This window comes from Tachyglossus aculeatus, chromosome 4 (genome assembly GCF_015852505.1).
Source record: "Tachyglossus aculeatus isolate mTacAcu1 chromosome 4, mTacAcu1.pri, whole genome shotgun sequence".
In the NCBI taxonomy this organism is placed as follows: Eukaryota; Metazoa; Chordata; class Mammalia; order Monotremata; family Tachyglossidae; genus Tachyglossus; species Tachyglossus aculeatus.
The window spans coordinates 53603519-53617514 of record NC_052069.1 but is presented as its reverse complement, the minus strand read 5'-3'; the positions used below and the strand labels follow the sequence as shown (position 1 = coordinate 53617514).

At 42.0% G+C, this 13996-nt stretch overlaps 1 protein-coding gene across 1 annotated transcript in view; it reads right to left on the bottom strand.

The window, feature by feature from the left end:
- Positions 1-13996, bottom strand: part of SNX7 (sorting nexin 7) — a 106026-nt gene that overhangs the window by 18361 nt on the left and 73669 nt on the right. Inside the window, exon 8 of the mRNA XM_038745623.1 lies at positions 1313-1465. Coding sequence (XP_038601551.1) covers positions 1313-1465 — 153 coding nt within the window. The remainder of the gene's footprint in view (positions 1-1312; positions 1466-13996) is intronic.

Sequence of the window (13996 nt, the reverse complement as noted above, 5' to 3'; positions counted from 1 at the left end):
AGAATTACATACTCTATCCTCATATGAAAATGACTAAGACACAACCTTCATTACACTATCTTGAACCCAAAATCTGTCTTCATATAGGTGGTGTTGAAAATGGCTAAGAAACCACCTTAATTTTACCCACAAAGTGCAGTCTCTTCTGTTCCACTGGTTTGCCACTGCCCAGATATGGCTGAGTTCAGTAGCAAGTTAGTAGTACTTACTGAGCACCTTGCAGATGTAATGCATTGTAATTAGTAGTTGGGAAATACAAAAGAAGCAAGTGGTAATTTCCCTATCCACCAGGAGCTTATATTTTAGTTGGGGGAGTCAAACATGAAAGTAACTACAGAGCAATGAAAACAAATAATTGCAATGTACAGTTGAACAAAAACATGTATACGTAAGTACTGAGGATTTGTTTAAGTGGTTATTTAAGTGATGGTTAAGTGCTCTGGCCTCTAGATCATAAATAATCAGGGCTACCGTTTCGGATTCCTTTCCTGGGAAACAATGTTGGTACTGAAATCACAAAAACAAAAATGGTGTGCACTTTTATGTACTCAAACAATCAAGCAATAGAAGCCTCTCATATCTGCTTGATCTATTACAGGCCACTTAGAGAATACTACTATTATCATTAATATTAATGATAATAATACTATTATCATTAGTACTACAGACTAAGCCCCACTTTTACTCTGCACCCCCTCCCCATCGCCCGTATTCTCTCCCTTTGCTCTACTCTGCTCCCTCCACAGCTTGTGTACATATGTACATACTTATAATTCTATTAATATTCATTATGTGTATATATCTATCATTTCATTTATTTATACTGATGCTATTGATGCCTGTTTACTTTTTTTGATTCCCATCTCCCCTCTTCTTGACTATGAGCCAACTGTGGGCAGGGATTGTCTCTTGCTGAATTGTACTTTCCAAGCACTCAGTACACTGCTCTGCACACAGTAAGTGCTCAATAAATACGACTGAATTACATCTGTTAAGCACTTACTATGTGTCAAGCACTGTTCGAAGGGGTAGATACAAGCTGATAAGGTTGAACAGAGTCCCTATTTGATATGGAGCTCAAAGTCTTAGTAGGAGGGACTAGCCTTGAATCCCATTTTACAACTGAGGAAACTGAGGCGCAGAGAAGTTAAATGACTTGCCCAAGGTACACAGCAGACATATGGCAGAACTGGAACACTGACTCCCAAGCCGATGTTCTTTCCACCAGGCCTAGGTGTATGGGAATCAATGGTACACAAAATCCAGAGAAGCGAAATACATTCAAAACATTACTTTTGAAGTATACAATTACCTCTTCGTAATAGTGAACATTCTTCTCAGCCATATCTGTGAACACTGCCTTGATATCATTTTGCATGTTTTGTTTCCATCTGTCCCAATCTGCTTTCAGAGCATTATTTGCACATTCCATTTTATCTTCCAGCTTCCCAATCTCTTCTGAAAGCTGAAAAAAGTACAAAAAAATGCTTATTTAATCACAGCATTCTTTCAAACAGGTGGTTTCTTTCATTTTATGCAACAACAATAATAATGGTATCTATTAAGCACTATGTGCCAAGCACTGTTCTAAGACCTGAGCACTGTCCTTCAAGGATCTGTTTCGAGTTTCCTTCTCTTCTTAAATTTCATTCCCTCCCTTGAAGAGCTCACTCCCTACCATGGCTTAAACTTACACCCTGTCTGGAGATGACTCCCAAATCCTCCCCGCTAGTTCGGATCTGTCTCCTCCTCTGTCTCCAGGACACGTCCATGGATGTCTCACAGGGCACTTCAAGCTCAACATGGCCCAAACTGAACTCATCTTCTCTCTCAAACCTTCCCTTTCTCCCGACTTTCTCATCACTACTGACACCACTGCCATTCACCTTTGTCTCTCAAGTCCTTCTAGACTGTGAGCCCACTCTTCTAGACTGTGAGCCCACTGCTGGGTAGGGGCCATATCTATATGTTGCCAACTTGCACTTCCCAAGTGCTTAGTACAGTGCTCTGCACACAGTAAGCACTCAATAAATATGATTGAATGAATGAAAGTACACAACCTTGATATGTTCTTTACCTCTTCCCACCTCCATATTCAGTCTGTCACCAGATCTTGTCAGTTCTTCCTCCTCAACTTTTCCTAGACCTGCCCCTTCCTCTCCAAACAGCCACGACACTATTGCAGACATCTGCAATATGCCATTCTGACTACTGCATCAAGCCTCCTTGATGATCTTCCCGTCTCTAGTCTCTCCCCTCTCCAGTCCATTTTACTCTGGCGTCCTTATCTTTTTTCTTCTCATTCCCCCAACACCATCAATGATGACCCATTCTTCTCCATATCAAGGGTTTGGGTGGAAATGATTTCCATAAAACAACTTGAACAATATTTCATCACCTTCTGACTGTGATTTACTTTTAACTCTTAAGATGGTGTTCCAGATCACCTAAAAACTTAGATAATCAATGTTATTTGCTAGGCAGATGACTATATATGTAAATTTCCAATGTTTGTCTTTCTAAGTGCATATCTCAAACTAAATCTCATGGAAAATTTGAATATACCAAATAGCAGGTAAGGGTGGAACTAGTCAAAGTGGGAGAAACTGCTGCTGTACTGGGTGAATAATGCTAGCCATTATTTTTCACATAAGAAATACAATATATGTCTGAAGAGGAGAGTGTAGGTTGTTTTCCAGTAGAAAATACTATTCTCCCCCTAAGAGTGCATAGCCAGACCACAGCTAGGCATAAACTCCTAACTGCAGGCTTGAGTCAAGAAGACCACACTAACATTATGTTATCAAGTATCAGTAGTCTGGTTTCCTGCCCCGTGAATTCTGATGTATTCCAGAATGATGTAATGTAAATCCAACTGTATTTTAGGTTCTTCCAGTTCCCTCCACAAACCCAACCTAGTATTTTTCATTGTTCGGTGGGTAGTAGAAGTACAAATAGGTATAATGATTTGTGTAAAGTCATCTAATGCCTAAGGACTAGAGTTCAGAATTTTATCTCCTGAAATGGTAGGGATTTCAGAAAAAGACTCCAATCCTGGATAGTTTTTAGTATCAGTGAACTGTTCTTTGGTGCTTTAATTCAAAAGTGTCCTTAGTTTAGGATTTATTTCTACCTATATCCTGTTTATCATCTGAGAATTTCCAAACCGAGAATATAGACTGTCATTTTAGAAAGTGAGCTTGTTCTCAAACAAAAGTATGAGAAATATTGGGTGTCACGCTGATTCCATGCTGGGAGACCGGTTACATCTTAGAGCTGTTGTACATCTAAATAATGAAAATGGTACTTGAGGACTACACTTCACTTGGGTATAGTTTCGATTTTAAAGCTGACTTCTACAGCAAACCAAGTCATTACCGTAGAGTAGTGCTCTTAGTTCAAAAGGGTCCATATTGGGAAACGGTAAAGATGAAAGGGTAGCTCCAAACCCTTCAGGGTCTACTGTATTTCATAAGCCCATTTTCCTTCTCTGCTCTTGGCAGTCATTAAGGCCTTTGTAGGACTCTCCAAGCCTCTCATCACCTAACTACCCCTGATCAAGGCACATTTAAAATTAGCCTCCTGGTTATTTTACTGAAACCCAGGCTTACGGTCAGCATACTCAACTACTCTCTGTCTGCATTCTTGCCTGTAAGGTTGGAAAAATAGGGAGCTATTCATTAGAGTGGATGCTTGACCTGTAAAATGGGGACTGCTGGCAGCTGTACTAGTATGGCCATTTTTTAAGCACCTTCTCCGTGCAGGGTGTACTAAGCGGAGGAAAGAAAAAAGGACAATTGACAGACAGTTTTAACAAAACTAATTTGACAACAACAATAGCTAATCAGAAACGGCAAACAGAGCAGCAGAATGACATTGCTTAGATGGAATATTCCTGGAAAAGCTATCTTTGGTTTACACTGTCACAACCTCCCAAACATCCTACCACTCTAACATTTGCTCACCTTCCATTCCAACTGCTAGAGAACTCATAAGGTCCTCTGAGCTTTAGGATTCTGTGAGATGGGGAATATACTCAAAGTGTGATATTAGTACTGGTCTTTTTCTGAGCATCCGCTTGGAGCAATTCACTCGTCACAAAACTAAGGAGTGACATGTTCCCTGCACATAAGGGCCTTACAATAACATGGAATTAATTGAAACAATGGTTTTGGGGGGAGGTGGTTTGGTATTTGCTGAGCGCTTACTATATGTCAGGCACTGTTCTAAGAGCTGGGGTAGAGACAAGTTAATCGGGTCAGACCCAGTCCTTGTCCCACATGGGGCTAAGGTCACATAGCAGTAATCAATCAATCAATCGTATTTATTGAGCGCTTACTGTGTGCAGAGCACTGTACTAAGCTCTTGGGAAGTACAAGTTGGCAACATATAGAGACAGTCCCTACCCAACAGTGGGCTCACAGTAAGTGTTGGAGCTGGGATTAGAACTCAGTCCTTGGTCACACTGCTCCGACAACTGCCATTTCCAGGTGATTTGGAGGGTCAAGAGTCTAGCGATACTTCAATATTTTTCATCTCAAACCCATTAGATGTCTAAAACTAAATTATCTTCCCTCACACAACCTATCCTCCACCTAACCTTTCCATAAATACCAACGTCACCACCCATCTAAACTCTCTAGCCTGCAACCTTAGCATTATCTTTGACTCCTTCCCTACTTTCAACTTTCACACTCACTCTGTCGTCGAACCTCGCGGTTTTTATTCCACAACATTTTCAAGATCCACCCCTTTCATCTAAATCCAAACAGCCCCACACTGGTTCGGACATTTATCTTGACTACTGCATCAGTTTCCTCATTGGTCTCTCTGCCTCCAGTCTCTAATTTCATTCATTCATTCAATCATATTTATTGAGTGCTTACTGTGTGCAGAGCACTGTACTAAGCGCTTGGGAAGTACAAGTCGGCAACATATAGAGACGGTCCCTACCCACCAGTGGGCTCACAGTCTAGAAGGGGGAGACAGACAACAAAATAAAACATGTAGACAGGTGTCAAAATTGTCAGAACAAATAGAATTATAGCTATATGCACATCATTAACAAAATAAATAGAATAAATATGCACAAGTAAAAGAAATAGAGTAATTTTCTCTGATGCCCAGATCATTTTTCTAAAACATTGGTCTGCACGTGTCTTTTCACTCCTCAGAAACTTTCAAAGATTACCCATTCCTCTCTGCAACAAGCAGAAATCCATGACCAATGGCTTTAATGCCCTCCATCAGCAGTCTTCCTCCTACGTAACCACTCCCGTCTCCCACTACATTCCCAGGTCTTTCTTTTCCTCAAGTTAACTTATTCAGTATGTCTTGCTCTTGTAATTTATTCAGTATGTCTTGCTCTTGTCTCTCAAGCCTCCACCCACTTGCTCACATCCTTCTTTATGCCTCAGACCCTTAGTACGGTGCTAAGCACTTACTTAGTACAGGGCTCTGCACCCAGACAGCGCTCAATAAATATGACTGAGTCAGAGAAAACAAGGTTAGACATTGTTTCTAGGAGAATGATGTGGTTCATAGTGTCAAAGGTTTCTGAGAGATCACTGTCCTTTCCTGGTTCTCCCTCTACCTCTGGCTATGCCTCCTCTGCCTCTCACCCATTAAAGATGGGGGGGACTCTCAAGACTCACTTCCTAATAATAATAATGACATTTGTTAAGGAACAGTGGTATTTGGTAGGTATATTGTCTATTAACTCTGACTCTCTTGGGGAGTTCACCCACTCCAACAGCTCTAACTACCATTTCTACATAGATGACTTTCAAATTTACTCCTCCAGCCCTGACCCCTCTCCTTCTCTGCAATCTCACTTTTCCTCCTGTCTTCAGGATCTGTCTCTACTTGGATGCCCCACCAAAACGTCAGACTCAACATGTCTAAACCTGAACTCCTCATTTTCCCTCCCAAACCTTTCTTCTTCCCATCTTACATATCATTGTCAATAATACCACTATTCAATGACATTTACTGAGTGCTTTTTATGTGCAAAGCACTGTTCTAAGCACTGGGGAGAGTGCAATAGAACTAGCAGACATAGTCCCTGACCATAATGAGTTTACAGTCTGTTCTCCATGTATCTCAAGCCTGTAACCTAAGCTGTAAACTCTGTGTGTGCAGGAAATGTGTCTACCAACTCTGTTATATTGAGCTCTCCCATACGCTTAGTATAGTGCTCTGCACACAGTAAGCAGTCAATAAATACATTTGATTGACTATGAATAGTAATGATGGTATTTGTTAAGCACTTACTATGTGCCAAGCACTGTTCTAAGCGCTGGGGTAGATACAAGGTAAGTGGGTTGTCCCAAATGGGAGCGCAGGGGTCACATCTACCCAATGTACTGCATTCTCCCAAGTGTTTAGTACAGTACTCTGCACGAAGTGCTGAATAATTACCATTGATTAACACTGGAATTATCCTTGATTCATCTTTCTCCTTCAACTCACACACCAAGTCACCAAAACTTGTCAGTTACTGCTCTACGATACCTTTGGAATCTGTCCCTACCTTTCCATGTGAGCCCATTGTTGGGTACGGATTGCCTCTATTTGTTGCTGAATTGTACTTCCCAAGCGCTTAGTACAGTGCTGTGCATACAGTAAGTGCTTAGTAAATACGACTGAATAAATGAATCTAAATTTCCACCCTGCTGGTACAAGAATTTACATCTCGATTTGACCACTCCTCAGAAACCTCCAGTAGTTTCATAAATTCAGTCGTATCTATTGAGCACTTACTATGTGCAGAGCACTGTACTAAGCGCTTGGGAAGTACAAATAGGCAACATATAGAGACGGTTCCTACCCAACAATGGGCTCACAGTCTAGCACAGTCTAGCTCACAGATAGTTTCCCAGCTATCTCTGCATCAAAGAGAAACTCCTTACCATTGGCTTTAAGGCAATCAGCTTGTCCCCTCCTACCTTCCTCATTGATCTCCTATGATTGACAACCTAGCCCACTCACTTTTTTACTCTAATACCACCCTACTCTCTATACCCTGATCTCATCAGTTTCACTGCTGAACCACTACTCACATCCTCCTTCTGGTCTGGAACTTACTCCCCTTCATAACCAAAAAACCCACCACTCTCCCCATCTTCAAAACCCTCCAAAAGTCACATCTCCTCGAAGAGGCCTTTCCTGAGTTATGCCTCATTTTTCCCACTCAATTAATAATGACAGTGGTATTTGTTAGGCGTTTATCACCCTCCCTTCTGCACTGACTAGGCACTTGAGTATGTTCCCCTTTTCCCAGACCGACCCAGTCGGCCTTCCTTCCCCCCTAGTGTACCCAGGAACTAGAGGGTGCATCCGCGAAAGCAGACAAGAACAATCCCAATTCTGTCTCTGTCTTGGGTTATGCCCATTCACCGAGTGGCGTCCCACTGGTGCTGAAATGCCCGAACCATCTCCTGATGAGAGGTCATTTCCCCAGACCGACTCGGTCGGGCTTCCTTCCCCCCTAGTGTACCCGGGAACTAGAGGGTGCCTCCGCGAGAGCAGACAAGAACAATTCTGGTTCTGTACCTATCTCGGGTTATGGCCGAGAACCACGTGGCGTCCCACTTGCCCAAGCTATGGTCCCTCCAACTCAAGGTGTCACCTGATGAGAAGTCCCTTCCCCGGATCGCCTCCTGATGAGAGGTCTTTTTCCCGGAACGCCTCCTGATGAGAGGTCCTTTTCCTGGACCGCCTCTTGATGAGAGGTCCTTTTCCCGGACCACCTCTTGACGAGAGATCCTTTTCCTGGACTGACCCGGTCAGTCCTTCCTTCCCCCGTAGTGTACCCGGGAACTAGAGGGTGCCTCCGCGAGAACAGATGAGAAAAATTCAAAAAAAAAAAAGAACTCACCACTCTGATGGTGAGTTCCCCCTCCTCCCCCTCGCCATCCCCCCCATGTTACCTCCTTCCCTTCCCCACAGCACCTGTATATATGTATATATGTTTGTACATATTTCTCTATTTATTTAACTTGTACATATCTATTCTATTTATTTTATTTTGTTAGTATGTTTGGTTTTGTTCTTTGTCTCCCCCCTTTAGACTGTGAGCCCACTGTTGGGTAGGGACTGTCTCTATATGTTGCCAACTTGTACTTCCCAAGCGCTCAGTACATTGCTCTGCACACAGTACGCTCAATAAATACGATTGATTGATTGATTGATTCCCCTTAAGCACTTTGATATTCACCCCACCCACCCAGGCTCATAGCACTTATATACATATCCTTATACTCTGCCATTTCTTCTCTACGTAATTATTTTAATAACTGTCTTCTTTCAATAGACCATAAGCCCCTTGAGATCAGGGAGCATGTCTACCATCACTCTTGCACTCTACTCTCTGAACTGCTTAGTACAGTGTTCGGCACACCATAAACGCTCAAAACCATTTTACCTGTTTATAACACTACAACAAAACCCTTGTGAAAATTTTGGATTTGACTACTTGTAAACTCAAGTACATTTTAATTTCAAAACAATGAATGTTTCAATGATTTAAGAAAACTATTGTTTTCGCGATTTATATCTTCAAATGCTACAAAGCAATCCTAGTTACTCTGCAGACTAGACAATGCTTTGGAAAATAGAATGTCATTAGAAAATAACAATCAAATATCAAAAGACTAGAAAGTGTCCTAAGTATTCTGTCCAACTCTGTGCTAAATACTAATGAAAACTTAAAATGTCTCTTGAATTTTAAATTACCTCATTCTGAAGAAACCACTACGAGGAAAATATTCCTCACTTCAAGAATATGTTCAACTAGACTTAAGAAAGAGAAATAAATATGGCTGCTTACACTTTTCTGTATTAACTTCTGAAGGCACAACTTCAACTTGGCCCTAATACAGCAAATTGTCTGGGAGAAGATGTCATTTCTATCAATGATCTTCTGGAGGTAACGCTAGGTTAACATGTTTTCCTTCACTCAACACTTCCTGAAACTCTCTTCTGTGTTGGAATTTTCCATGCTTTGCCACCGCTTGACTAAAGTACAGCTGCATAAGAAATGCAATTGAGGGAAAAACATGCTACATTTAAAATGGAAAAAGGACGTAAGATTTTTCTGGCAGAAGACAGTTCCGAAAGAGCTGAACTTTCAAAGCAGAAATTTTCCAAGCAATCATATTTCACAGAGGTAATCTTTTCTCCTACTTGTTGGCATTTGCACATTTCAAAAATACATAAAACCACTACCGCCATAATTTAGCTCATCCACTACTTATGTTTGGGAAAAATGTGTAATTTATTTTATATCTGTGTGACTTTGGGCAAGTCACTTAACTTCTCTGTGCCTCATTTACCTCATCTGTAAAATGGGGATTAAGACTGTGAGCACCCCGTGGGACAACCTGATCACCCTGTAACCTCCCCAGTGCTTAGAACAGTGCTTTGCACATAGTAAGTGCTTAATATTATTATAAGCGCTTAGTACAGTGCTCTGCACACAGTAAGCGCTCAATAAATACGATTGATGATATCTGTCTCCCTCTCTAGACGGTACGCTCCTTGTGAGCAGGGAACATGTCTACCAACACTGCTGTATTGTACTCTCTCCAAGCTCTGCATATTACAGTGCTCTGCAAAGAGTAAGCACTCAATAAATACCATTGATTAATTTTATTCAGTGTATCTCCCCAACACACTCTGTACATTGTAGTTCCTTAGTAAGTGTTCACCCCCCTCCCCTCAGGGGGTGAATCTGGAGAGTTTTCAGTACTCTACCAGTCTTAACTATGGGAGGGAGAGTCGAGCAGAGGCCTATCCATCCCATTCCTAGCTTGGGATGTGACTAGCGAGTGGAAGGCAATCTGCTAAAAGTCAAAACTCACACATGCTGGGCAGCAGGCATGGGAGAGAGTCGAGGGAGAGACTCGAGTTTACTGAGAGGAAGGCAGCGATGGTAAACCACTTCCATATTTTTACTAAGAAAGCTCTATGGATACCCTAACAGAACGATTGCTAATGGAGCTGGGGTGTTCTGGGAGAGATGTGTCCATGGAATCGCTATGGGTCAGAGACAACTCGACGGCATAAGATAAGTAAGTGTTCAACAGTAGTGGCATTTCATAAATATTTGTATTATTACACTCTCTATAATAATATACAATTTAAACACTTACCCTCTCCCCTTACCACTCCCCTCTCTCTCACACACAAACGAATTTATTTATATCCTCTGCTACTTCCCAGCTGATTTGTCTCTGCCTCTCAGAAACTCGTCCATACTTCTTTCAGCCAAGTTGGGGAAAGGGAAGTACTTCAGCCAAATTTTAACTGTTCTTGATTTTGTAGATACTGAAAGACTTCCTGGCATGGTCTAAAATGAGTCATGCAAAAGTGAAGAGATGCCAAAGGATGGAAAATACTCCGTGCTTGCCCTATTGCTCTCCAATTCAATGTTTATAATAATTGCAATGCCTATTACCCTCCACACCCCAAGTCTACCTATGAGATTTCTTGGATCTTTTCAAACCCTGTAACTTCCGTTGTTTCTAAGTAAATATTATGATAATAATACTGGCAGCTTCAACAAGACTCCTCTGAAAATGAAATTAAAGTTCTAATGGAAGCAAAAAATTATAGGTGAACAAGTGCACTCAAGGCATGGTAACAGCTCTACTTGAATGCCACAAAGTCTCCTTTCCTACTTGCCTCTGGTTCATCATCATCATTATTATTATTTATAATACAATTTAATAATAGTATTATTACTATTTATTTTTGTTTATTATTTATTATTATCTATTGCTATATTACCATTTATTTATTTTTATTTATTTTATATTATTTCTTTATTATTATTAATGACAATAATAATAATGGCAACTGTTAAGCACTATGTCCCAAGCAGTGTACTAAGTGCTGCAGTAGATACAAGATAATCAGGTCCCACACCCGAAGTACAAGGGAGATTGGGATTGAATCTCCGGTTTTGCAGATGAGGTAACTGAAGCACAGAGAAACTAAGAGAGTTGCCTAGGGTCACCCAATAGGTTAAGTGGTAGAGTAATTCATTCATTCAATAGTATTTATTGAGCGCTTACTCTGTGCAGAGTACTGTAATAAGCCCTTGGAAAGTACAATTCGGCAACAGATAAGAGACAATCCCTACCCAACAACAGACTCACAGTCTAGAGGGAGGGAGACAGACAACAAAACACTCCAGCCTAATTCTACTCCCATCCTGGCTGTGCAACAGAAGCACGGGGAGCAGCGTAGATTAGTGGATAGAGCATGGGCCTCGGAGCCAGAAGGAACTGGATTCTAATGCCGGCTCTGCCACTTGTCTGCTGAGTGACCTTAGGCAAGTCGCTTCCCTTCTCTGTGTCTCAGTTACCTCATCTGGAAAATTGGGATTGAAACTGCGAGCCCCATGTTGGACAGGGACTGTTTCCAACCTGATTTGCTTGATTCACCCCAGGGCTTAGTTCAGTGCTTGGCACAGAGAAAGTGCCTAACAAATACCACAATTATTATTAGTAACAACAAATACTACAATTATTACTATTATTAATAGGAGGAACTCATGCCATGCTTTGTGAATTTTGGTATGGTATAACTCAGTGAAAAAGGCATTCAAGGACCTCAAATTCATGACAGCATATCCAGCTGTCATGACAGCTTGAATACATGACAGCAAGAAGCAGCGTGGCTCAGTGGAAAGAGCACAGGCTTTGGAGTCAGAGGTCATGGGTTTGAATCCCAGCTCCGCCACATGTCTGCTGCGTGACCTTGGGCAAGTCACTTAACTTCTCAGAGCCTCAGTTACCTCATCTGTAAAATGGGGATGATGGCTGTGAGCCCCACGCGGGTCAACTTGATCACCTTGTACCACCTCCAGCGCTTAGAACAGTGCTTTGCACATAGTAAGTGCTTAACAAATGCCATTATTATTATTGTTATTATATCCAATAGTTAATGTGCAATTCCGCCAACTGAGGCAAAGCAACTGCCCTATTATCGATGCTTTTCTTCCTATTTATTTTTGCTATTGCTTTTTTTTACAAAACTTAACATCACTTTAAAATGTATAAAAATCTGAATCCATGCTCTATCCACTAGCCCACACTGCTCACGTGCTTCTATTGCACTGCCAGGATGGGAGTAGAGTTAGGCTGCATTAGTTTCAGGGGGCATCTTAAAGATTTTTATGGGGTTTGGCAATGCACAGTTGGTGGCCACTACCTATATACCCTTCTTCTTCTGGTTGCTCCTCTTTTAAGGAGGGAGCATGACAACTGTCAATAAAAGGCAAACCAGCTGACTCCTCTGACAGCAGCACCACCTGCTCCTGTTCCGTCTGGAGGAAGGACCAGGAAAATATCTAGAGCAAGTCAGAAGAAAGAGCCCAAGACTCAAGGTGTGGTTGAAGGGTTGATGGTGGCACTTTAGGTCAAAGAAAGTAGTTAAGAGAAAGGCACTGGGATTAAATGGAAGGATTGGAAAAAGATGGAGACTGGGAAAGGCAGAGGTGTGGGAAGTCAGGGCTGGGTAGCGAGGAGATACAGCTGGAATGTACAACAGGTGGGAAATGTGGGGCCAGGATGATGAGAGTCCACGGCAGGAAGTGAGTTGGTAGGCATAAAGAGAAAGTATCTTCAGTCAGGAAGGGTGAACTGGAGCGCAGAGGTGCCATGGAGCAGCCAAGCATGTGGGATCAACCAATCAACGGTATTTGTGTGCTTACTGTCTGCAGAATACCATACTAAGCCCTTGGGAGAGTACAATACCACACAATTGGTAGACACGCACCCTGCCCACAAGAAGTTTACAATGTACAGGAGACAGGGTTTAAAATGAATTACAGATGTATAAGTTCTAAGAAGCTGAGGTTGGAGTAAAAATCAAGTGCTTAAAAGGTACAAAACGAAGCATAACGTTGGCACGCAGGGGGAGGGGATATGGAAAACAAGAGCAACGTCAGGTAAAGGTGCCTTGGAGGAGATGTGGGAAAAGGTGGGGAAAGTGACAGTATGACTACATGAAGAGGGGAGAGGGAGTTTCAGACCAGAGGCAGGAGGTTGGAAAGGGGTCAGTAGTGAGATAAAAGAGAGTGAGGTTCAGTGAGTAGGCTGGCATTAGAGGAGTAAAGAGTGGGCCGGACTATAGCAGGAAATCAGCGAGGTAAGGTAACAATTAAGTGCTTTAAAAGAGTTTCTGTTTGATGCTTTGGTGGATGGGCAACCACTGGAAGTTCCTGAGAAGTGGGGAGACATGCACTAAACTATTTTTAGAAGAAAAGAATGTTTTTTTTTTCCAGAGAATAATAATAATAATAATAACGGCATTTATTGAGTGCTTACGATGTGCAAAGTGCTGTTCTAAGCGTTGGGGAGGTTACAAGGTGATCAGATTGTACCCCATGGGGCTCACAATCTTCATCCCCATTTTACAGATGAGGGAACTGAGGCTCAGAGAAGTTAAGTGACTTGCCCAAAGTCACACAGCTGACAAGTGGTGGAGCAGGATTTGAACCCATGACCTCTGACTCAACAGCCCGTGCTCTTTCCACTGAGCCATGCTTGGGCCTGAGAGTAAGGAGGGCTGGGGTTCTAATCCTTGCTTTGCCATTTGTCCGCTATTTGACACTGGGCTAGTCATTAAACTTCTCTGTGCCTCAGTTACCTCATCTGTGAAATAGGGATTAAGACTGTGAGTCCCATGTGAGACATGGACTGTGTCCAACCTGAGTAGCTTGTACCTAGCTCCAATGCTTAGTACATGCCTTGCACATAGGTATAACAAATAACATTTTAAGAAAAGAATTATCGGGGCAGCAAATTATGGACTTGAGTGAGGAGAGAAGGGAGGCAGAGAGGTCAGCAAGAAGGCTGATGCAGTAATCAAGGTAGTGTAAGATAAACGCTTGGATCAGCACGGTAGCAGTTTGGATAGAAAGGGAAGATTTCAGCGAAGTTGTGAAGGTTGAACCAACTAGATTTGGTAGCACGGAATATGTGGG